The 25,526-nt window shown below is 36.2% G+C and overlaps 3 protein-coding genes across 3 annotated transcripts; 1 reads left to right on the forward strand and 2 right to left on the reverse strand.

Annotated features, from left to right (window-relative positions):
• The first annotated feature begins 71 nt into the window (after nt 1–71).
• On the forward strand, nt 72–11,661 carry LOC124642576 (zinc finger protein 782-like). The gene is made up of 12 exons (XM_047181017.1): nt 72–348; nt 481–621; nt 1,139–1,264; nt 2,940–3,076; nt 3,254–3,305; nt 3,721–3,914; nt 4,908–5,113; nt 6,486–6,602; nt 7,290–7,499; nt 8,512–8,610; nt 9,292–9,508; nt 10,440–11,661. Exons 2-12 carry the CDS (start codon nt 507–509, stop codon nt 10,809–10,811), a joined length of 1,845 nt encoding a protein of 614 aa, XP_047036973.1. The 5' UTR covers nt 72–348; nt 481–506; the 3' UTR covers nt 10,812–11,661.
• Nucleotides 11,662–13,066: 1,405 nt separating this feature from the next.
• LOC124642577 lies at nt 13,067–16,190 on the reverse strand. Its single transcript, XM_047181019.1, has 2 exons — nt 15,203–16,190; nt 13,067–14,589 (listed from the first exon to the last, which is right to left on the reverse strand). The coding sequence occupies exon 2, from the start codon at nt 14,563–14,565 to the stop codon at nt 13,078–13,080; it is 1,488 nt and encodes a 495-aa protein (XP_047036975.1). The 5' UTR covers nt 14,566–14,589; nt 15,203–16,190; the 3' UTR covers nt 13,067–13,077.
• Nucleotides 16,191–17,253: 1,063 nt separating this feature from the next.
• Nucleotides 17,254–21,688, reverse strand: LOC124642578 (carbonyl reductase [NADPH] 1-like). The gene is made up of 3 exons (XM_047181020.1): nt 20,969–21,688; nt 20,379–20,514; nt 17,254–17,775 (listed from the first exon to the last, which is right to left on the reverse strand). The coding sequence occupies exons 1-3, from the start codon at nt 21,600–21,602 to the stop codon at nt 17,706–17,708; spliced, it is 840 nt and encodes a 279-aa protein (XP_047036976.1). The 5' UTR covers nt 21,603–21,688; the 3' UTR covers nt 17,254–17,705.
• Between the last annotated feature and the right edge of the window lie 3,838 nt (nt 21,689–25,526).

Below are 25,526 nucleotides of genomic sequence, written 5' to 3' on the forward strand. Positions count from 1 at the left end.
TGGTTTAAAGTTGCGTTTAATTTATGCACTTACAAACTAAACGCATTGATCATGGATTATGTCAATTTTGACAGTTCTAGTTGGGTTGAATTTTTTAATCGATATGGATTAGAAATTTATAGAAAAAAAGGCAATAAAGAGGAACTATTTATAAAAACTATCTAGATTATATTCCGATTATTATCTAGTTTCGATTCTTGCCCCAGTTAATAGTATACGTACATCGGTGTTTGAAAGAATGGCAAGTTTTAGTTATATCACAGAGCTTAGCCGGTAGTAGTTAGTTTCAGAATATTGGCGGTAGTGACTGAAAATCTGCAATAACCGTGAAGTTTTCCGTGAAATAGAGTAAATAAACATATTTATTGCGAATATCTACGTTACAAACAAGACGCGGAAGCAATTATTGTTACAAAATACGCTTAAAAACATTCTAAATGATCGATCGTGATTACTTTTTTCTGCTTGATTAAACTATAGTTTCTGTGATCGTAAGTGGGTTAGCAATGGAAGACACAGTAAAAGCCCCGCTTTTAGTGGAAGTAACTGTGAAACCTGAACCTATGGACGTCGAGGAACCAGAAGATAGTGAAAATAGCGGAAAAAAACAATCTACTACAGGTCAGTGTAATAATTTGTTTATCTTTTGTGATAAAATCGCAAAACATCACAACACACAGAATTTTAATTTTCATAATCATTTAAAAAGGCTAAATATGTATCATTTGATAAGATATAATTTAACTAAATGTAAACAAACTTGATTAAATACATTAGACAAATACATCTATAATAATATGTATAAAAAATAAGAATCATTTTTTGTTTGATTGTTTGTACCCTAAAGGCTCTGAAACTACCGAGCCCATTTGAAAAATTCTATCACTGTTTTAGCGGCTTTCCAACAGTGAGTAGACTCTTACTGAGTAGCATAGGCTATACTATAGTTTAGCCCCGTACAGTAAAGTTCCCACAAGCTCCTTCGGGATACGGGTCAAACTGCAGGAAAATGAAAACCTGTATAATAAAAACCTACGACCGTGATAAAAAGAACCACAATACTATAGGAATATTATTAAAATTTTCCTGTTTTTAGATGATTCATTTCATAGTTACCATTACTTTAATATTATTTCAGTCAAAGATGAAGAAGTATGGATAAAACCAGAGCCAACTGAGATTGAACCTCAAAATTCTGATGAGAAAGAGGATCAGGAGGCAGAATCTGAATCTGACAGCAGTTCTGACGAAGATGAGGACAAGAGTAAGTACATTATTAGAAAGGTTAAATGAGTACAACACTTTCCTGACTTCAAAAAAATATTGAGAATATATGGGCAACATGGTACACCAATGAATTTAGATATCTAAGCCTTACTTAATAATATAAAAAATAAGGTAATTTTGTCTAAATCTGTTGGACTTTTACGCCAAAACAACTGACACGATTTCAATGAAGGCATGTTTTATATCTTTGAGTCGCATCAGCAAACCAGACATTGTTGTTTCCTGAATCTCAGTTTAAAACTGAAATAAATAATGTATATTAAATATTAATATCAATTTGTTTAAGTGTTTGGTATCTTTTTTTTTTAACGACGTCAAAAATCATCAAATGACCCCTCCCGCTGTGGGTTAGCAGCGGTGAGGGAGTGTCAGACTCTTACTGACTAAAAACCGTCGTGTTCCGTCATAGGCCTTTTATGTACCAGGGCCGCGGTATCTCTTTCGAACAACCCGCAGCTAATGTTTGGTACCTAATAGGCACAATAGGATCTTGTAGGATTGGTGAAAATACCTAACTTTCCCAAAATAATGATACAGCCGTTTATTCCGCACGAAAACGCATATTTCTTCACTCTCAAGGGAATCTTAACTCTCGGTCCTACCGCCGACCAAGAGGAGCGCAACGGAGAGGATTTTTATATGACAATAGAAAATCGACTTTAACATCATAGAAATAAAGTGCATATGTGCTTGAATCTTACAAAAAGTTCTCGCGCATTCGCGCGAAGAACCGCGCGACTTTATTTTACTTCTGTTAAAGTTGATTTTCGAATGCCTTATAAAAATCCTGCTTCTCTCGTATCTGCTTGGGCTAGGCCATAGGATTTGGAGTCTGCATCAGTCTCGAATTTATCCTTTAAATCCAATTTTTTTTTTAATCCTTTTAGTTTTCGATAACCCATTTTATGAGGAAGGATTGTACTAAGGCAAAATATTCGACGGATATCCGAGGTAGTTCCCACGGGACGTAGATGAAGTCGTGCGAAAAGGCGTGGTATATCTATACAGTGTTATGTACCTAGAGGTAACACGATCCCTTGGGGATAGGATAGCGGGATGGGGTTGTTCTATTTCTTGGTGCATCTGCGTCGCGTGGAATTTATGCAGCAGTTGTATAAGGCGAGAGACAAGACAGGTATAAGGCGTGTCTTACAAGGATATAATACTTTTCCCCGAAGAGTTAAACGGAGATGCAGCAATTACATATATGTATCAACTTTACGCCAATCATGTTTAAGTCTTTTGGAAGCTTGTACGCCGGTGGTATCGGTAACCCAAAAATCTGGTCAAAAACTTCGTTATGCATATCTTTCTAATGACGACTATTTTGTTGGTTGTTTGGTACTGATAATTCAGACCGCCTTTTCCTTGGCTGCACTCCAAAAAACTTCCTCGTTGGATAGTTTGCGAATCGTTTACCTCTTACTAATATTATAAATAAGCTTCCGCCAACAGTTTTACCCGCAAAAATTACTTCGCAGAAAATAGCCTATAACTTACCTCGATAGAAGGGCTATTTGACCCTATTTCTAAGATAGAACTTTTTATCTTTTGAATAGGTATTTATGTGTAATAGTCCACACTTACTACGCACTCCGATTAATGTTAATGACTAGTTCTATTCTTCAATTAAGGTGTTCAAATACTTTCAGATGAGACCAAAGATCTGAAGTCAAAATCTCCGAAAAAGTCACTGAAGAAGAAATTGCATGAAGAAGTCAAATTGGAGAATGATGTCAAGGAAGAAGATGGGAAGTCCTCTGAGAAAACGGACAATAAGGATGAAAAGGTGAGTAGTTTGTACATTAAAGCTTCTATTCGTACCAAAACTATGATAATCGTGTTTGTTTAGTTTATGGATAGAAATAATCTTTACCAGAATAGTAAAAACAAACTTTTTAGGGCAGTATCTACTTTACAAAATATGTATTTTTGACGTTTTAAAGTTGCATTTTTTTTGTTTTAGAAAGCCACTGAAAATAGCGATGAGAAACAAGCGGATAATACTCAGCCTAAGAGTAAGTACTATAAAACTTATCACTTCATTACATAGTAAAAAGCAAAGTCGCTTTTTCTGTCCCTACGTCCCTTTGTACGCTAACATTTTTAAAACAGCGCAACCGATTTTCATGCGGTTTTTTTAATATAAAGAGGAAGGTTTATATGTATAATAGCATACATTAAATAGTAGTTAAATACTGTTATCCCGTGCGAAGCCGAAGCGGGTCGCTAGTTTTATATAATTTTAATTATTTATTTACTATTGCCTTAAGTATCTGCTGTACCATTTACCATCAACACCTACGATTCACTCTTACCCTAAGTACTGCAAATGATTTATTTCTATATTCTTTTAATATTTTTTTTCTGCCATATTTTTCCAGTCACATGGTGTAACAAACATTCACGTGTCGTACCATATATTTCTTGCAGTGGAAACCCCCCTAATGTACTCCTACGAGGTGACAAAAAACATAGAAATAGTGACAATCAACGAGGAGGAACGGCAGAAGGAATACGAGGAGACGCTGAAGACTCGTCAGCATATGCGGCACGTGTGCGAACACTGCGCCGTCGGCTTCGTGCTCAAGCATGCCTATGATGTGCATATGAAGGTGCATTCCCCTGTGAGTAGTTTTATAGACCTTATTGTCACGGTGGTAGGGTTTAGTTTAGATTGCAGTAATTCGTCCGATGATAGATCACTATTTCCTTATTGGTGTATAGAGAACTATGTACAATGGAGTCGTGGCTTGAAGAAACCCTGGGGTTGGCTGTGACTGGTGATATGTCTTATTTATTCGATTTACCTGAAAATTATGAACGTATCATCCACGGTAGACGATACCAAGAGCGACTATCTGTTTTAAGTGGTGAGTTTTTAATGAGACATCACACAGCTACACTAGGATTTATGTTGTGATTTTTGAAAATGACAACAAGTTCTATTGTGCTGGACAAATAATAATATTTTCATTTATTAGAAAATTTAAAATTACTCCTTGGGGCCTTATCATAATAGCGGATTGCGAGCGTCTTCAAAGCGGAGCGGGTGCGTAGCGAATGCGACGCGAACACGCTGCGGCTGCTCAGCGAAGACGTCGCGGACGTACGGCAAATTCGCAACGTTTTCGTCGCGTGTTTGTAGCAAATTAACGACGTATAATACACTCAGTAACAACATGGATTCAAACAATAATCGAATGGAAGAGAGAGACTACTTTGTGTTTTTTTGCAAACGAATAAAACACTGCTGTTCGCGACGAATTCGTTGCGCGTCCGCAATGAATTCGCTGCGCATGCGCGGCGTGTTCGTTGCGCGCCCGTGACGTATTCGTTGCGCGTCCGTTTCGCTTTGAAGACGCTCGTAATCCGCTAGTATGATAAGGCCCTTACGGTAGGAGCGAGGTATTCAAATTGCAGGAGCAAGTGTACACTTTGCGTAACTGCCTACCGTATCTTTTCCTTCTCGTCTCAATCCAGCCAAAAGTTGTCTGGAGGAGATCACATTTAGCGATAACACCGCCCATTATCACCTACTTTAACTAGATCTAAGATAAAACATATAAAATTGGTGTACACCTAATAAAGTAAATATCTATCTATCTATCTCCTTTCAGGCTTCAGGCGACCACGAATGCCTAATCTGCCACTCCCGTCTGAAAACAGCGGACATGTTATACCGTCACCGCCTACGTCACTACCGGCGGTACCGCTGTCTACTGTGCTGGACGCGGTTCAAGGACAAAGATACGGCCGCGTGCCATGTCATGAACGATCATACGGGGGAGACTTTCGAGTGTGATCATTGTGGACGCGGGTTTAAGTGAGTATTTTTGAGGATTTTTTATAAGGGACTAGCGCCCCGCCCCGTTCATCTTTAATCACTCTATCTATAAAAAAAACCGCAAGAAAATCGGTTGCGTAGTTTTGAAGATTTAAGCGTACAAAGGGACATAGGGATATAGGGTCAGTAAAAGCGACTTTGTTTTATACTACGTAATGATACTCCCAAATTATGTATGAGATGGTCGGTACCGCTGTTTACTGTGCTGGACGCGGTTCAAGGACAAAGATACGGCAGCGTGCCATGTCATGAACGATCATACCCGGGAGACTTTCGAGTGTGATCATTGTGGTAGGGGGTTTAAGTGAGTATTTTTGATTCAAATTTTATAAGGGACTAGCGACCCGCTCCGGCTTCGCACGGGATAACAGTATTTACCCACTATGTAATGTATGTTATCTATATATATAAAAATGAAACCCGCTTTCCGTTGTCATAAAATAACATGAAAACGGCTTGACCGATTTGGCTGAAAATTAGAGTGGAGGTAACTTAGACCCGGGAGAAGGTTTTAGGATAGTTTTTGACACCATCCGGCTACGGGACGCGTGTGAAACCGCGGGCGAAAGCTGGTTACACATATAAACCTTCCTGTTTAATCACTCCATCTATTAAAAAAACCGCATCAAAATCCGTTGCGTAGTTTTGAAGATTTAAGCGTACAAAGGGACAACGGGACAGAAAAAGTGACTTTGTTTTATACTATGCAGGATTGAGGTAGTATTGGAAAAGGGTTAGTCGTAAAATAATGGATGAGATTGTCGGTACCGCTGTCTACTGTGCTGGACGCGGTTCAAGGACAAAGATACGGCAGCGTGCCATATCATGAACGATCATACGGGGGAGACTTTCGAGTGTGATCATTGTGGTAGGGGGTTTAAGCGAGTATCAGTTTATATAGTGCCCGAAAGGGTCCATAATTGTGACATAAATTACCTGTATACCAACCACTGTAAACATTATGATACGCATTAAAGTATTGAGTATTAGAAAAAAGTGACATCTTAATGGAAAAAAATGATAATTTTTTGCTTGGTTTAATGTTAATTTTAATTAAAAAAAAAAATACATCGTCTTACCTAAGTCCACATGCGAAAAATGATCTGACAAACGAGTTTTTAGTATTCCTGCCTGGTTCGGTTGGAGTATACTAACTTTCAAAAAGTTTTAAAACTTATGTTCTACACCCGTCATATCCTGCGGCCTGCGGGTTTTCCTAGAAACAAGAATTTAAGAAAAATAATTTACTGACAGTTTCTTCGTGTGTGCAGACTGTTTTGCAACTATACCTATCAAAAAAACAATTGATAGAGAATAGATAGATAATAAATTGATCTTGTAACTTTCCCAGACGTCCTCAATACCTAAAGCGGCACGTGGAACAGTACCACACGAAGCCGCATCGGCTTGTATGCGGCGTCTGCTTCCGAGTGTTCCACGAGCGAGGCTGGTACAGGTCTCATATCAGGTGAGGATATTATTATATACCTTACATCCCCAGCATCCTCAATACAACTAGTACGGTAGACCGCACATCAGTGGTAACAGTCATGCACCTTAACTCAATAGTAATAAGTACGATTTTCCTATAAAACTGTTACCACTGACCTGACGTTGACTGTACCACACCCACTCACAATTTCTAGGTACAAAGCAGACAGTTTTGTAGATTTCTTAGTGCTAGACAGCGCCAGCTTGGTGCGTAACTAGTTATCCAGACACCACAGCTGGACCACTTCTGAGCAACGTTTGGGCCACATCAGGAACTAGCTACGACTTCACATGAATGATATAAAAAATCATTTTAATATTTTGTCGTAGTAGATAGTAATTATCCTTCTCCGTGTAAGAGGAGGCCTGTGCCCAGCAGTGGGGCAATAAAAAGGCTGTAACAGTCCAGTAGATAGTAGTGTCAAATGAAATAAGTATGTGCGTGTCTGTATTACCATTTCAAAATGAGATGTATGGAGGTAGTTACCGAATTTGTGCAGTTGACAGCTGTCAGTTTTCAAGGGAAATTCTGAAAAAATACCGTTCTTTGTACTGAACGACAGCAACTCACAAAAAAAAAAAACAGTTTACGCAAAATTAACGATCCGAACTAAATTGCACTTAGAAAACGACATCTTAAAAAAATACTTTTGTTCAACTCTAGAACACACAATGAAGAAGTGAGAGCCAAAACGGTGAGACTCCCCGCTACCTGCGAGATCTGCTCCCGTGACTACAAGAACAAAGCCAGCCTGAAACGTCATTTGCTCACTCACGACGAAGACGTACATTGTGACATCTGTTACGAGAAGTGTAAGAATAGGATTACTTTGGGCAGGCATTATTTGAAGGTGCATAATGAGAAGTATGTTGGGTAAGTGTTTTGAAACATTTTATGGAATTTTAAGTGTTTTTGAGAGTCGCAAAATTTAGTATAGATGTTTTATTTCATGAAAACGGTTAGCCATGTTTTCTTATGATAAAAAATATGTTGAAATAATTGCTGGAAGGTGAAGAAAGATTGGGTGTTAAGACGAATTTTGAGAGGTCCATGTTTAACAATATTTTGTGTCTTTTTGACTTTCCGCTGTCAATAATGGTTGAGCTAACTTTTCGAGTTTGCTCGAGTCGTTTTTAACACATAGAATTTTTGTTTCTCATGTTACAAAAAAAGCGTTTCTCTCTCTTCCCTGCTGTATGTCCCACATAGTGGTGGGGTTAGCTTTCCTAAGTCTTCTTTTTCAATTCGCTCAATCTTCAACTTCGCTCTCAGATATTTCGCATTATTTCCGATAGGTTTCCATAGTATTCATATGTTACTGTAAAAACCCGAACTATGGTAAATCCTAAGATTTTCCAGTAAAACCTAAGATTTACCGACATGAGTTGGTAAATGTAAGAATTTATTAAAAGTTACGATTTTTTCGGACTTCTACCATTTCAATTCAACACAAGCTAGGTTTTACCTCCACATCTACATCCTCAATACTTTTATGAATACAACTTCGAAATAAAAATCATTTAAATAGTTAGAATTTTGCGTAAGTTTTTGACTAATGGTTACTTAAAACAAATGACGATAAATTGATTTATCATTGTTTTATTCCTAAAACCAATATTTACCACCACCACATTGGTAAAACCTAGCATGTACTGAATTCGAATAGTAATAGTCCGAAAAAATCCTACCTTTATAATAAATACTTACATATACCAACTCATGTCGGTAAATCTTAGGTTTTACTGGAAAAACTTAGGATTTACCATAGTTCGGGTTTTTACAGTAACACATACATAATATATCATGTATGTAATGTATCGACCTCTTAGTTATTTGGCGTTATTTTCAAGGTTTCCACATAAAATATAATATAATGGTTTTTCAGCACGGACGAGGAGACGTGTCCGCTGTGCTCGCGCGTGTGCGCGACGCGTGCCATGCTCAAGCGTCACGTGCAGCGCATGCACGAAGACAGGACCAAGAAGTTAGTGCTTATTTACTTCTTATTAATTTATATTTAGCCTATAGAATAGAAAGTTTGTTATTCAAGTAACATGACTCATAATGTTAGCAGAAAACTTAATTTTATGTTAGTAAAAAACAAAATATATACCAACAAGTTATTGCTGCGCTATCCCGTGAGAAAAAGCGCAACATCGATTTATATCAAATCTATAAAGAAGGAAAACAAGCAGTCTGTCTAGAGTTGAATAACCGAAATGTTTTTTTTTCTACTTTTCTTACGGCCCATGACCGCATGAAATAATAAGCTAGTCAACTTTATGTAGATGATATCATAACTGCGTACAATCTCACTTCGGAAATGCAAAAACTCCATGAAGACTGCTTTTGGGCGTCAATGGGTCACATTTTTCTGAAATGACCCTTTCAGCTGTGACGAAAAATTTGTTGCTATTTTTTTTTTTTAATGACGTCAAAAATCATCAAATGACCTGTCCCGCTGTGGGTTAGCAGCGGTGAGGGAGTGTCAGACTCTTACTGACTAAAAACTGTCGTGTTCCGTCGTAGGCCTTGTATGTACCAGGGCCGCCGTATCTCTTTCGAACAACCCGCAGCAAATTTGTTGCTCTTCAACACACTTTTTGCCTATATTTGCCGCTATTTTTCCACAACACAGACTTAAGTATAATTCCAAACTCGTTAGGTACCAATGCGACTACTGCCAGCGCCTATACCTGACCAAAGGCGAGGTCCGGTCTCACATCACGTGGTCTCACATGCCGGGCTCGCGCGGCCATACGTGCGCGTGTGGCCGGGTGTTCCGCACCCCCTCGCTGCTTCGCGACCATACGGCGAGGTTCCACGCGGCTGAACCGCCTCCCAGGGTGCATCAGTGTGATGTCTGTGAAAAGGCGTTTGCGGTAAGTTTTGTGTATAAGTAATAATATCATCATCCTCCTATAGTTATCGGCACGAATCTTGAGCTCTGACCTACATCTGCGCAGAAGTGATTTATTAGCAAAGAACCAATCCCGAGTGACGGCTATGACGCTATGCACTGCGGGCCAATCACCGCTTTAGCCCGCCCCCGCGTCTCACTCCATACCACAAAAGGGACCCAATAAATTACTTCTGCGCAGGTGAAGGTCAGAGCTCAAGATTCGTGTCGATAACTATACCATTATTTCTATACTCTTCTATCTGTCGTCATCTCACAAGTAACATTCTTTCTAGCCATGTCGACTTTCACACAGTCCATCTATCATTTCTTTGGTCGTCCCCTTCCTCTATATTCACCCACATTCATCCTCATCACCTTTCTCACAACATGACTTCTATCCTCCGCATCACATGCTCATAGCGTATTTGTGACTGTATAATGCTTTATATACTCTTCCCATTTTTTTATGATAAAATAAATATATATTTTTTTAAATAAAAATAATCTGTATACTTACCCATTTTTCAATTCAATTCTTGATGATGATTGATTAAATGATTGTCTAAATATTATAATTACTTAATTTAAAAGGTTGTATTTGAAAAAGAAAGCAGTAATCTAATATCGTCATTAGAAGGATGGACTTCGCAATAGGCTATTGCCAATAGCTTTCCATCGAATACCAAGACCATTGAGATTTGTTAATATTCCTTGATTTTGGTACTTGAAGGCTTGCCTTTGCGGTAGCAAACGCTTTACTTTTCCATAGACTTCTCTAGGTAAGTTGTAGCAAATAAAATAATATTATTATGTGCACATACTCGCTTTAAAATCTATCATCTCCATATTAATAATTTGCCATATTAAGTACATTTTTACAATATAGAACCTAAAATTCTAATCTTTCACAGAACAAGCAAGTTCTAAACCGCCACAAGAAAAGCCATTCAAACGAGATGTATCCTTGCAACGAATGTGGACTACTCTTCAAAACTCAGCCTTACGTAAAGGTGCATTACCAACTCAAACATCTGAACATGACTCGAGCCGAAATCAACGCCCAAAGAAAAGCGAACAGAAACAAACCTATACACACTAACATACATAAAACCACGAATTGGGAACCGCCCATTTCGAAAAAGAAGAGTACAACTGCAGTTGAGAAGGCAGAAGATCCCCTTTTGGTAAAAGAAAGTGAAATTCAGATTAAAGTTGAGAGGGAAGATGAGCTTCAAGTCCCAACCTTCCAGACTTTTGTTGATATTTCTCGGAATAACGATTGAGCCAAAGTTTTTAGTAGATAATAACTTAATAAGAGTAGATTTGCCTGCGCTTGGAGAAACCCAGTGCATAAATTACAGATTTCTTTAAACTGTAATATTTTAATTTAGTTTGTCATAAAAATAAGAATGAAAACCGTCAGCCAACCTTACCTTCAAATCTCCTTGAAACTAACAGCCTTTGTGTGACTGCTGTGCATGAGGTCTCAGGTTCGATTCCTGGGTCTTGCCTAAATCGCTTTGTGGATCTTAGAAACTTTCACAAAGTCCAGAGTCTGGAAGTTGTGTCACACCCTCGTGCCTTGGAGGGCAAGTGGCGCCGGCGTCCCCGAATGCTACTCAGTAGCAGTCGTTACAATTCCACGTCAGAGGCCGTCAGGTGGATTTGAGATAACTCTGACTCTAGGGCTTTTTAAGGGATTAAACTTACAGCTTACTCGATAATAAGACCGTAAAACTAACGGAATAGTCAAAGGCATTTAACTAGCTAGTTTTCAACATAACCTATTATAAAATTACCCTCCGCACGAAACCAATCTAAGCAATACTTTATGTCAAACATCCATAGATTATATTGTCTCTGACATCAAGATCAGAACTTGTTATTATATTTTTGTTATGTTGTACAATAAATTTAATTATAATAAAAATAGAAGCAGGGTGATAAATACCATCTTCTGTTTATAAGAAGCTACGTAAGCCGATGAAATAGCCAGAAACTCTCCAGGGTAGATTTTAGAAGCTTTATAGTAATAGCTAATTTTTAAACTTAGGTATACTCCATTTGGGGAAGCACCTAAAAAAAAAGTAAACAATCTTGATAAATTTTACACAAATACACATTAAAGGTCTCTGCACACAGCGGGCGCGGCGCGGCGGGACGGGACGGCGACGCGACACAATGTACTAGATCTTCACGTCGCGTCGCGTCGAGCGGGACGGCTCTGTGTGGCGTCGTCCGTAATATCTAGTACGTTACAACTGCTCAGTGTCGCGTCCCGTCCCGTCCCGCCGCGCCGCGCCCGCTTTGTGCAGAGACCTTAAATAAATAAACTGCTGCTATAAAGTAATGAGTCAATTGATTAAGACATTGTTTTTATTATATTTACACTGATTTTAAGCCGCATTTATTTTTAAACTATGTATATTTTGAAAATGTCAAGTATCAAGGTTGTTTATCTTTAGTGCCTACTTAAACGGAGTATAGATACTTCAGCAGAGGGTTAAAATGACCTTGATACAGCAATCTAGGAAGATAATTTAATAAGTAGGTGTAAGTTTATTGAAATGAAATATAGATAAAATACAGATTAATTTCTGTTTGTTTATACATCTGAGCAGTGATACGAATATTTATAATAATATTTTGTAATTAGCAGTGGTCGGAATAGGTAGAGCTATTTTGGCTACTTGCGACATGAGGACATAACATGGATATGCCAAATATTTCCCGGAATCCCGGGAATTCTTGGAATTAAAAAAACATTGTTCAAGTAGTTTTTATAGGAATAAGTAGAAGTATTTTTGTTATTTGCTACATGCGGACATAACATAGATATGCCAAATATTTCCAAAAATTCCGGGAATTATCGAAATTAAAAAAAAAACAACTAAGTACTTTCTTTTGTCAGTGCTTAATTAGAACATTATATTTAGGGCTGATTTTTCAATCGCCAGATAACTCCTATCTGAGGAGTATTTTTAACGTTTTGACAGCTTTTGTATGGAAAATATGTCAAACCGCCATATTTATTCCTCAGATAGAAGTTAACCGATGATTGAAAAATCAGCCCTTAAATGGATAATCCACTTTTATTAGTTTACTATAGTAAATAGGAGACATGGAATATAAATAAAATGCGATGATCGAGTTAGATATATTATTTAATTTTCAAAACAGTTGACATTACTGGTTGGTCTGTCTACAACGATATATAAATATACTTAACTAAAGTAGTAAGTAGCAAATAAATTACAAAAATATGCATAAAGAACTTTGTACTATATCATTCGTAAAAATGTAATTATGACATTTTCAGCATTAATAACGCCGTCGTATTGAAAACATTGATAGAGAGTAGGTATTTTCACGACTCGCAGTGACGTGAAGCCGTTTCCTTATGTTAATCTTTAACGATTAGTAACAAAACTTTACGATACACTTTCTATTCCTAGAAGCTCTTGACATGCTCGTAAATGAAAGACTTCACGCTACTGCGCGTGATGAAAATAAATAACTATTTTTTTATTAATTAATCTTTTTATTAAATTATTCTAAACCGGTAGACGATGATGTTTCATCGTCTACCAATTCTTCGCTGAAAAACCCATCACCATCTACGGAATTGAAATAAATGACCATCAGTTTTTCTATATTATCCATTTTTAATGTATTTCTTTTTACATCCATAATCCATTTATATATGGAAAATGAACGTTCGACATATTCTGTTGAGGTCATTGGAGCAAATTTGCATTTCAATAAAATTTGGTCATCTGTTTCATTTCTTACAATTTTTTCACTCCATTCTCGTAATATATCTATATCCGGATTTCTTTCTATAACTTTTTCAATTTTATTTTTAATATTTTCTGATGCACACTCATTTATACAAGTTCTGACTGTATCTAATATTAAAAATGAATCACTTAGCGTCAAGTGGTGCTTTTGTAATTCTTTTAAAGCAAACGGTATAACTGAAAAATATTCATCTATATATTGTAACTCGTTTTGTATGTTTTCTTTTTGTAATATGTTTTTCGCGTTTCGGATAGCTATTGCATCAGAGCTGCATAAATGAGACAAAACATCTTTTATTGCATCAAAATGTTTTGCGTAGTATGATGCTGCCTCCAACCAAGTACCCCACCTTGTAATAATTGGTTGTGGAGGTAGTGGTAAGTCAGGGTATTTTCTTTTAAAAATGCGAACACGGCTTGGCGCTTTTAGAAATATTTTTTTTACATTTGATATCAAAATATCCACATCATTATATTCCATTCGAATTTGCTCAGAAACACGATGAAGTGCGTGAGCAAAACATGTTACATGTTTTAATTGTGGTAAATAGCATTTCAATTTTTGCCCTGCAGATATCATATATGCTACACTATCAGTACATAGTATTAAAATATTATCAACTTTTTCTTCAAACGAGTTTTGCCATAGATTTTCAAGACACTGTATTACAAAGTTGGCAATGGTTTGTCCATTAACCACCTCTAACATCTTGCAGGCAATTAAATATGGCCGATTTGAGATATTCTCATGCAATGGTTTTATCAAAAAATGTACAATATTTCTACCTAAAAAATCTGTTGTCTCGTCTAATGATATCCACAATTTTTCAGTTTGATTTTTTTCATAAATTGTTTTGATTTTGTTAGTAAAAACTTTATCTAAATATACTTTTCGTAACAGCGACTCATCGGGTACTTTACGACTAGTACAAGTACAACAACAAACAGTACAGATATATTTCTGAAAAAACTCCTTGAATGCTGGATTTTTCATCTGCGACCAGGGAATATTGCACAGAACCAGAAACTTGATCAGGTCGGAATAAAATTCCTCCGGAGGCCGTTTAAACGTTCCCTTGTGCACGGCTCCTTCGACATGTCTATTGATGTTACATTTTTTCGCCGTTATATGGCTCTCGCACTTCGAGCAATATATTGAACGACTAGCGTGGTCGTATAACAGCTCTGGATATTCGGATATCCACTTTTGTACTGTTTCTTCCTTGATATTTGGCATTTTTGGCTTTTCTTGTTTATCGCCCTAAAACAATAGTAAACAGTTAAAATCTTTCCAATAAATAGTCGAAATAAAAACGGTGTGAAAAATTCACGAAAAATTGTTCCACACACAGTTGCACAATTGCACAGTAAGTATGAGATACATAATTCAAATGCATTTTGTTAGCCGATTAAGACAATCAGATAGAACACTGTCAAGCTCATGTCCGAAAATATTTAGGTAAGAGCAGTCAATAGCCAATGAAAATGGTTATTGTGGGAAAACGCGGTACTTGAAGGGGTGTGCGAGGGGGAGGACTTAGTCCACCTTGTATTGTAATTGACTTAGCTTTTAACACAAGATTATATTAGAAAAAAGCGGTCAGGTGCGTGTCGGATCACCTACAAGGTGTAGGGTAGCGGAAGAGCACAATTTACGTAAACAAGTTCCCTGCTACTCAGGTCACTAACGAAAAATTCCACTTCAAACTTTTGTATATCAAAATTGGCTGTGACAAACAGACGGACAAGGCAAAACTATAAAGCTTCCTTTGGAACTTCGGAAGCCTGAAAAAATATGTATTTAGCAGAGGACAATTACTTTACTTTTTCACTAAATGTCCTTTGTAGATATTATAAAAATAAAAAACACTTACCCAAATGTGGTAGGTAAATCAAATAAACAGTTTCAAATGTATCCAGTCCGCAAAAAACAAATCAAAATTCGTAAATCCAAGCCAAAGTATTCGTGTTAGTAAGATTCCAGAAACCAGTTAACAAGCCAACGTCAAATAAAATAAGGAACACAATAAATCACACGTGCGCACTCTACAAGCCGAAACAAAAGAGTGAGTGAAGCCCGCTGTACCTGTATTTGTATAAGTGAGACAGCTAATACTTTAGACGTTTTAAGATAGAAAGAGACAAAAAATAAGCGACGAAAACAGCGCTTACGACGGGTTGGCAACATGGAGCATAAACATATAATAATAAAAGAGAGATAAATTGGTTTGTTCTTGATGTATCGATAACTTAGTGTAGCAGGAGCTGGTCAGGAAAACTCGTAGACTGATTTGACAATTGTGTATTACATTAATTACAATAAATACGAAATAACAAAATGCGGCGTCACCGCCGTGGTAAAATGAGAAGCGCCGTCTCGCTCGCAGCGGCGCAGGCGAGCGCTCGTGCCCGCCGATCCCGCGCCCCTCCCGCTGCCCGCGTAAACCCGGCGCTAGCACTCCCCTCGCGCTCCCCCTCAGCCGTCGCGTACCTCCAGCCGGTGGCAGCGATATTATCTTTTTCTATTCTGTATTGTGTAGGCATTTAATATTTCCTTGTGCAGTAAAGTATATTTAGTATCGTTTCTAACAGTTTTACTTAATTAATTCATATTTCACGAAGCTACCTCTAACAACGTTCCAGGATCCCTGTGTGTGTTTATAAGTAAGTATATACTGTTTGGGTGCTCACCTACTACCTGCTCATAACTGCCCACTTACCCATATTAACTCACTTAAATCAATCGACAATTTCAAAATCCCGGGATTTCAGAGGCATGTCCATGTTAATATCAATGTTTGCGGTCATTCACCCCAAATAGCTCTACCTATTCCGACCACTGGTAATTAGATAACGGCTGTCTGGATAAAATTGTAATTAAGTGACTTGCAAATATGTACTAAAAGTTTTAAAACAAAGTTCCACTTGATTCGATTTCAACTGGTAATATGACAAGTGTGACTAATATGACAAGTGTGACTAACAATACGACAATTTCAACTGTATCATGACAATTTTAACTGTAATACGACAATTTTAACTGTAATACGACAATTTTAACTGTAATACGACAATTTTAACTGTGATACGACAATTTCAACTGTAATACGACAATTTTAGCTGTAATACGACAATTTCAACTGTATCACGACAATTTCAACTGTAATACGACAATTTCAACTGTATCACGACAATTTTAACTGTAATACGACAATTTCAACTGTATCACGACAATTTCAACTGTATCACGACAATTTCAACTGTATCACGACAATTTCAACAGTATTACGACAAGTTTGACTTACAATAGGACAATTTCAACTGTATCACAATTTTAACTGTAATACGACAATTTTAACTGTATTACGGCAATTTCATCTGTATTACGACAATTTCAACTTATTACGACAAGATCAACTCATATACAACAAACTGATCAAGTGATTATTTTTCATACTTCTGGCAATTTTATATAATTCATCATCCTCCCAGCCTTTTTCCCAACTATGTTGGGGTCGGCTTCCAGTCTAATCGGATGTAGCTGAGTACCAGCGCTTTACAAGGGGCGACTATAGCGAATGTTATATAAATGTAGGTCATTTCAAAATATCCAGACAGACTGGCTTTAGATAACATAGTGTTCCTATTACGAGTATTAAGTAGCTTCTAGTAATTTATTTGTACTAATTGTTTATATAGTTAAGTGATCTCTCACATGAATTCTAGTTGTAATTCTTGTTTTCAATAAACTAAGGCATGATTTCTGATTGTTTGTTGTTGTTTTATTTTTTTCCTTAAGCTATTTAAATACTGAAATACTTTTTTTTTCAAATCGAATCCAAGTTACTGAGATTAGCGCGTCTAGCTAGGCTAACCAACTTTTAACCTTTATAATGTCAAGTATACGTAAATAAAAATTGGTAAATTATGTTAATCACATTGTTTATTTAGACCAACTTCTTAGATGATAATTCATAACAACTTATTCTATAACACAGTCTAAATAAGGCACACTTGACACTTCATAACAAACAGATAATTTTATCTAATCGATATCGTAACAAAATAGTCAATCACTTGATAAATCCCATTCACACTAAAATGATAACAGAGATAATGAAAAGTTTAAAAATAATATCGATAGGAACCAACAATTTTTTAATTATTGATAGACTTAAACATGCTTACCTACATTTTTTTTTTGTTATAATTTTCTTATAATTTTTGTAAAGGATAAAAAAAACTGAACTAACTTTATTTTTTATCAAAATCCAGAGACAAAGATTTGAAAAGACTTTTATCCCCCTTCATGCTAAAGTGGTGCTATTTTTTTATTAAAACTAGATGACAACATTGAATTATTTTAGGTACTAATGATTAATAACCGGGGTTCTTAGAAATCACTTTGCTGTCCCACTCAACAATATCCTTGTCGTGCCACAAATATTTATGTCCATCAGGATTGAGGAGCCACTTTTTGTATCTTAATGAAATTTTGTACTTATTTAGTAGTAAGTTAAAAAGTATTGTAGGCTCAATCTTGGAATTTGTAGTATAATAGTTCAAAAGTTATATGAACACAAAGGTGGCTCCTCAATCTAAATATTTGGACCGAGGAGCCACGTTGGAACACAGAAAGTATACGATGTACATTCTTGAAAATTTTGTATGATTTAGTAGTAATTGAGCGCAATGAGTACTAAAAATTTAATTCCAGTATCTTTAATATTTAAGAAGATACAATACTTTTAATGTGGCACCTTAACCCATACAATGAAAGTGTGAATTCCCATGAATCGTAAGTCGCAAATTCAAATTACACCCCATAAACATTTAGTAGTAAGTGTGCCTGAATTTGTAGAACATAAACAAAGTAGTAAAACTGAGTGAATTTTGTAAAAAAACGTATTTTAAGTGGCTCCTCAATCCTGACGTTTCTGAAATGAGAAAATGCTTGAGTTACCTGAAATCGGAATGGAATAAAAAAAATAAAGACACTAACATTTAGTATAAATTTCTACTAAATATACATGCACAAATGAAAATTGTATGTATTCAATATCTGATAAAAAATCATTTTTTCCATATTCCTTAGGACGTCGCCATTAAGGGTGACCATGTAATATGAATAAAAATCAGGATAAATAGGTAATTCTCAGCTTTGCCGCCAATTTTTTTATTAAACCTCTGTAGGCAAACACATTTATGGCTATTCCGCCTCTTGAATGACAAAATATTATTGGGTAAATACAAAAGTATTTAATAACGTTACTTAATAAAGTACCTATTTAATAAACTTGCTTTGTCATTCAACATTGCTGGAGCGGTGTAATGTTCCAAATTAAAAAAACGCGCCTGTTTTTTTTGCCCTTTATAGGGCAGGCTAGTGTTACGACCATACTGCCTAGTATTTCGTAGTGGCAATGGATTTGATTTTCATTGTCCGTAAATTCGATACTTCGCATTTTTTTTTTTAATAATGACAGCATTACATTTGAAACATATTTGCTGCGTTGTTGTAACCGACTTTAAAAAAAGGAGCAAGTTCTCAAGTCACTTGTTATTTTCTTTGTTACTCGCTACCTGGAAGACGCCTGGACCGAAATGATTTTTTTTTCTTTCTACTCGCAGTTTTGCCCCATAGCTAACAGGTTATTCGTGATATGACTATGAAGGTTTGGATCTTACCTGATGATGGAGGCGACAGAAAATCAAGGGAACTCCGTATCGGTATATAGCAACTGCCAAGTGTTTGGGATCATTGGCTTCGTATTAACGAGATCTTTACACCTGCCACTAAGGGTACTTAAAATACACTCTTTTGCAAAAAAAGCGGGCACCTATGTTAAATCTTGGTTTTAAGAACTTTATGTTTCAAAAGGTTTTAGTGACTGGAATATATTACTAGCATCAAAAGGTTTTGCCAAGCATGTGTATCTATTCTTAATTTTAATTTTGGAGAATTGCTAAGTAAGTTGTTAATACCTTGTTCTGGACTAATTCCTAGTAGAAATGTCGGTGTTTTGAATAGCAAGTTTTCCAAGTGATGTTCAGGAAACTGATACTGCAGTTTTAATAACTGATTGATGAACATTTTTGTTACATCAAAACATTTTAGAAAATTCATGCACATTTAGTAAAATTGACAGCTGTACTAAATGAGAATAAGATCATACAGCACGACGATTGACGACAAATTATTAGAGATAAAAAATAATAAAGAATATAAAAAAAAATGGCGGCAAAGCTTCTTCTTCTTTCGTGTCGATGACATGTCATATATTGAGACTGCACTATGTCAGCCCAATATGCCGCCACAGCGAGAGCACGGCGGCAAAGCTGAGAGCTATTTATCCTGATGTTTTTCATATTACATGGTCACCCTTAATGGCGACGTCCTAAGGAATATGGAAAAGATGTTTTTTTATCAGATATTGAATACATACAATTTTCATTTGTGCATGTATATTTAGTAGAAATTTATACTAAATGTTAGTGTCTTTATTTTTTTTATTCCATTCCGATTTCAGGTAACTCAAGCATTTTCTCATTTCAGAAACGTCAGGATTGAGGAGCCACTTAAAATACGTTTTTTTACAAAATTCACTCAGTTTTACTACTTTGTTTATGTACTACAAATTCAGGCACACTTACTACTAAATGTTTATGGGGTGTAATTTGAATTTGCGACTTACGATTCATGGGAATTCACACTTTCATTGTATGGGTTAAGGTGCCACATTAAAAGTATTGTATCTTCTTAAATATTAAAGGTACTGGAATTAAATTTTTAGTACTCATTGCGCTCAATTACTACTAAATCATACAAAATTTTCAAGAATGTACATCGTATACTTTCTGTGTTCCAACGTGGCTCCTCGGTCCAAATATTTAGATTGAGGAGCCACCTTTGTGTTCATATAACTTTTGAACTATTATACTACAAATTCAAAGATTGAGCCTACAATACTTTTTAACTTACTACTAAATAAGTACAAAATTTCATTAAGATACAAAAAGTGGCTCCTCAATCCTGATGGACATAAATATTTGCCTCTTACGGAATCAGGGGCGTCTAAAGCGAGGTAAAGTGGAGCCGCCGCGCCTTCATCGATCGTCAGAGGCCCTTGGTGAGATGTCATGTCTGTGTCTACGTAGCCTGGATGCACGGAGTTCACCTTTATGTCTGTGGAAGATGGGTAAGGTAAATAAGTATTCTGTATTATTTATGAGGAATATAGAAAAGAGCGTAGGGGCGAAAATAAGGGCGTACGTAGGGGGAGTTAATAAGGACTGTAATGGGGGGTAGTACATAAAGTAAGTATAAAGAGGGAGGGTAAAAATAAGAGAACCCTATATCTTAGTAGGGGGAATGCATAAGGGAGTTAAAATAGGGGAGTACATAGTTTATTAAAAAGAAGCCAGTTTAATAAGTACCTAGCCCCGTTGTTTCACCCTCGCCTCGGGGGAACTTCTCTTCTTCGTCTCCGTACATTGTATAGCCTATATTACTCGGAGATAGTCTAGCTACCAAGCATTGAAAGATTTTTTTCATTCGGCTCTATAGTTACGACGCCTTTATGGTACAAACGACAAACACCTTAAAAATAGAATTATAACCATAGCTTAATAAAACTTACCTCTATCATTAACCAGTCTCTGCTGAATATTCGTCAAAGCACTCACACCGACTTTAGAAACAACATAGGAGGACTTGCCCCATTCCTCAGCATAAGACCCTCGCTTCACAGCATCTACGTAATCCTGCATCAACTTAGACAGTTCAGGTATCGTCAACTTTTCATCAGAAAGTCGGTCTTTAAGCGCTTGGCTCGGAATTCTGGACAAATGTCCCGCAGAACTAGAAACATTGACCACTCTAGCGCCATTTTTAAGTATCGGGAAGAGTATTTCGCATGTAGACACCAAACTAAAGTAATTTACAAACAGGGTTTGTTCAGCTTGGACTGACTGAGGCTCAGTAGCGGCTGCTTTAAAAGCTATAGCTGCATTGTTTACCAAAACATCAATTCCGCCATATTTTTCCTTGATATAATCCCTGAATACTTCTACACTTTTCTTGTTTGTGATGTCCAGTTGGTGGAATTTAGGTTTTAAGCCTTCTTTCTCAAGGTCAGCTACAGCTTTTTTCCCGCGCTCAATATCTCGGGAAGTCAAGTAGACCACGCCATCAAAACGCTTGCATAATCCACGGACAATTGCAAATCCTATGCCTTTATTAGCACCGGTAACTATGGCAACTTTTGACGACATTTTTCTGTATTAAATTGTTGAATTTGACTAGGATTCGTATAGACAACCTGTTAAGTCAACGGACATTTACAAACTGAGCTACATACCACTTCATTCAGTATTTATAAGGAGCTGTCCAGTCATTATGATATCGCAGTTAATCTTGAAAATAAGCAAGTCATTGTACGATCGATTGAAGTTTTGTTTTGTAGAATATAGTGGTTACGTTAGTCACTAACTCAGTATTGCTATTTTAGTCGCAGTGACTCACTCACAAGGACGTTTTTTTTTGCTTTGGGTTTTTCTCAAAAAGTTGTTACTGAATTGTATTATTCACTTAATATGAGAAGTAAAAGTTAATCTTGAAACGAATACATACCTATACAAATTACTTAAGACTTAATGTAGGTAGATAAAATAAACAAATTAGTAAAAAATAACAATATTTACAGTTTTGTGGGTATTACGAAATCGGAGTAGGAGCCTATGGAATGTTTTTTTAAAGAATATTTTATTAAAAAAGCTTGTTCGGTGGAAAATTCTGCTTTCAGTTACTACTTAGGCACTACTCCAATTTGAAAATATTTCAGTGTTAGATAGATAGGTAGTTTATTGACAAATACTACCTACATAATATGTACTACTATGGTGCCAAAATTAGACTGATGACTGAAACTAGACTGAAAATTACTTACATCAGAAATCTATTCCTATCAGACGTCTAATTTTGGCACCATATAGAGGTGCTAATTGTTCATGAGATTACCCATCTAAACGGAATAGGTACCTAGATCAAGCATTAGGCAAACACGTTTTTTGGTTGACGGAGCCGAGAAAATCCGATATAGGTACCATTCCTGTTTTAAGCTTACAGTTCATATTTCTATACCAAAATATTTTTAAGAAACTGTAATTTACTAATGTTGCACAATAAAGTGTAACCAAAAATAATATTACGCTGTGATTACACCACATTTGCAATTGTTATGTAAATATTGGGTAGGGGTCTGAAAAGATGAGTAGGCAAGAGATATTTTTTTGTCAATTGAATGATAATTATATTTATCGGGGCCCGATTCTCCTAATTTTACTTAAGTGACATACATTCACATTCGACTTCACATTCGACTTCACATTCGACATTCACATTCGACTGAGATCCAATCACGACTCGATTACGATTGAAGCGTATGTGGCATTCCGCAATTTTTTCTTTGAAATAAACGGTTTTATCCTTTTCTGTCATTCAATAATGAATCATTTTGTCTGCAAACGTCTTACGATCGATTGCAATATGATTGTAGAGCAAACTACCGTATAGACCAAAATCACTTAAATGGCAGACCAATCGCAAACCAATCTTATATTAGACATTATCAACTTAGGAGAATCGGGCCCCAGATAGGCAGCCGCTTTTAATCAACCACCGATAGGTACTGTAGAGATGTAGTACTGAAGTAGATTAGAAGTAGGTTTTATTAATTGTAATTGATACTGGCCGGACAATGATATAAATAGAAATATAATAGTTTTTATATATTGAAGTATGTCACTTCACCCCCGGAGTCTGCGAATAAACGCAAAGTTAAAGTTATTATATATTGAATGTTTTAATTTAATATCCTGAAGATCCCCGGTTCCTAGCGCACCACGCGCTACAATTTGGTGGAGGCGCCGACGCCAAAGCCCCAAGTATTTTTCAGGTCACGCGGAAAAGTCGCTTGGTGGCGTTACGAAGACGGGAAGAAGAAAAGCCTGGAGGAAGTATTCCTGGGCATTGGAATAAGTTCTCATGAGATATTGGAACACGCATGAAAGCAGCTAAGTGAAATTTTAATTAATTTAGTGTGTGAAAGATGTCCCAGGACATAGAGTTGTTTTCTGGCGTCAATGACGTTTCTTTTGAAGATTTCCTTTTCCAATTTCGCATCATTGCTGCAATTAATAAATGGAAGGAAAAGGATCTAGCACTGTTACTAGGTGCATATTTACAAGGCCCTGCTCTGACGTTTTTCAAATATATTTACGTAGAGGGCATTGAGTATAAGACGCTATGCGATAAACTTAGGGCAGAATTCCCTGATAATACAAATTACGTAGAAAAATTCTATAATGCCCGACAGGAGGCAAAAGAAGACTTGCTATCATTTTATTATCGCCTATGTGGCTTGCAGTCTAAAGCAAATATTGCGGACGATGATATTTTTGTAAAAGTATATTTGAAAGGGCTCATTTTTAAATATAAAGCCGCATTAGGCTCACAGCTCTTTGCATCAAAATATGAGCTGCGTGATACACTTTTCCAAATGAGAGATTTATTTGGAGAAGTACAGAGAAATGTTATCAATTTGCCAGTGATTCCACCAATGATTGATGATAGGAAATACTCCATGAAATATGAAAGAAGTACTCCGTGTACACCTAATAATACACAATTAATTTCTAGCATGACGAAAGAAGTGCAGCCGTCCAAAGACATGGAGATGAGAGAGAAAGAGACGGAACAGCATGAGAAGGAGCTGCACGTAGAGCAGCATGCGGAGCAGCCTGTGGAACTGCTGGCGATTGGATCGGAAGTAGAGTATAAGTCTGGTGAGACCGGTCCATTTATTAATGTTCTGATTGCTCAACAGGAGTTTAGGGTGTTAGTGGACACAGGAGCTTCGATCTCTTGTGTATCTGAGGAGTTTGCAACAAAGCTCGATATTCAATATATCAAAGAGAGCACGAAGAATTCTGCTACGACAGTCTCTGGTGCTAATTTAACAATTTTAGGAGAAGCATCATTGAATTTATTAATAGATTCTTGTTTTTTCAAGCAGAAGTTTTTGGTTATAAAGAATATTCAACAAAATATAATTCTTGGCCGAGATTTTCTCTCTAAAAATGATTGTTTGATAGATTTTTCTAATAATTATTTAATTTTGAAAAGGAGTTTTGTTTCGAAATTTATTGATATTGATACTTTAAGAAAAAAGGTGTCAGTGTCAATACTGACGGATAAGGATCACCATAGTGACGCAAATAATGACAAAACGACAGATGACATTGACGACAAATTAAATAAAAATAATTATATTTATTTTCAAAATAAACTAAAAGTAAATAATATTCGAAGAAAAGTTTTGCGAAAGCGACGTAAACGTATGGTTTTGAAGTCTAGTCAGACTTCTACATCATCAAAGGTGATAAACAATAAGAAGTTTGTAGATTCTTGTTATTGTTATCGGAAAAATGTTAAGAAAAACAATGAATATCATCATTTTTATCCTTCTGAGGGGAGGATAGACACGCAGTACAAAAAACTGATACAACTGCGTAATATTGACGATAATTTAGTATTTTTAAATAGGCAAAATGTAGATAAATATAAAGATAGGAAACATTTTCGTTAATTTTATATGACGTTTTTATAATACGTATTTTATAATTACATGTTACCTGGAACGAGTGGTACGAGCATTGCCGGTGAAGGGATAAGATGGTGAGCTACTTCATCTTCGTGAGAAGATGATGTCCACGGCAGAGCTACTTCATCTTCAATATCCACTCAAGCGTCCAAGCCGCGCGGTGATTCTCGGCCCACCTGTCCGCGCATGAAATGTCAATTGCTTTTTTACGACCAAGCGAGACTCTTTCAACAAAAACGATTACTACTGAAAAACTACAATAGCTAGATTCGAATAAAAAATACTCACGGAAAGCTAAAAGAACGTAAAATTTTATTTGATTAAAAGTAAATTACCTTAATTAATATTATAGGATGATAATAAAGTATAAAGTTGAGGATATCAAAGAAAATATCGTATATTTTTTTTATTCAGAGTTTTATAAGAAAAATATAGTGGTTACTGGTAACAATGTTTTTTTATTATATTAGTACAGGATATACTCTTTAAAATGATACCAATATCTTAATATAAATATTTAGTTTTCTGTCATGAA

The sequence above is a fragment of the Helicoverpa zea genome, chromosome 25, assembly GCF_022581195.2.
Source record: "Helicoverpa zea isolate HzStark_Cry1AcR chromosome 25, ilHelZeax1.1, whole genome shotgun sequence".
In the NCBI taxonomy this organism is placed as follows: Eukaryota; Metazoa; Arthropoda; class Insecta; order Lepidoptera; family Noctuidae; genus Helicoverpa; species Helicoverpa zea.

Excerpts from the sequence above, each read along its gene's own strand:
- LOC124642578 (XM_047181020.1), bottom strand. The coding sequence starts at position 21,602 with ATGTCGTCAAAAGTTGCCATAGTTACCGGTGCTAATAAAGGCATAGGA. Across the intron at positions 20,515-20,968 it reads GAGACTGGTTAATGATAGAG|ACATAAAGGTGAACTCCGTG; the intron begins GTAAGTTTTATT and ends CATCTTCCACAG. Across the intron at positions 17,776-20,378 it reads CCTGATTCCGTAAGAGGCAA|ATATTTGTGGCACGACAAGG; the intron begins ATATTTATGTCC and ends TGATGGACATAA.
- LOC124642577 (XM_047181019.1), bottom strand. The coding sequence starts at position 14,565 with ATGCCAAATATCAAGGAAGAAACAGTACAAAAGTGGATATCCGAATAT.
- LOC124642576 (XM_047181017.1), top strand. The coding sequence starts at position 507 with ATGGAAGACACAGTAAAAGCCCCGCTTTTAGTGGAAGTAACTGTGAAA. Across the intron at positions 3,915-4,907 it reads ATATGAAGGTGCATTCCCCT|GCTTCAGGCGACCACGAATG; the intron begins GTGAGTAGTTTT and ends ATCTCCTTTCAG. Across the intron at positions 6,603-7,289 it reads TGGTACAGGTCTCATATCAG|AACACACAATGAAGAAGTGA; the intron begins GTGAGGATATTA and ends GTTCAACTCTAG.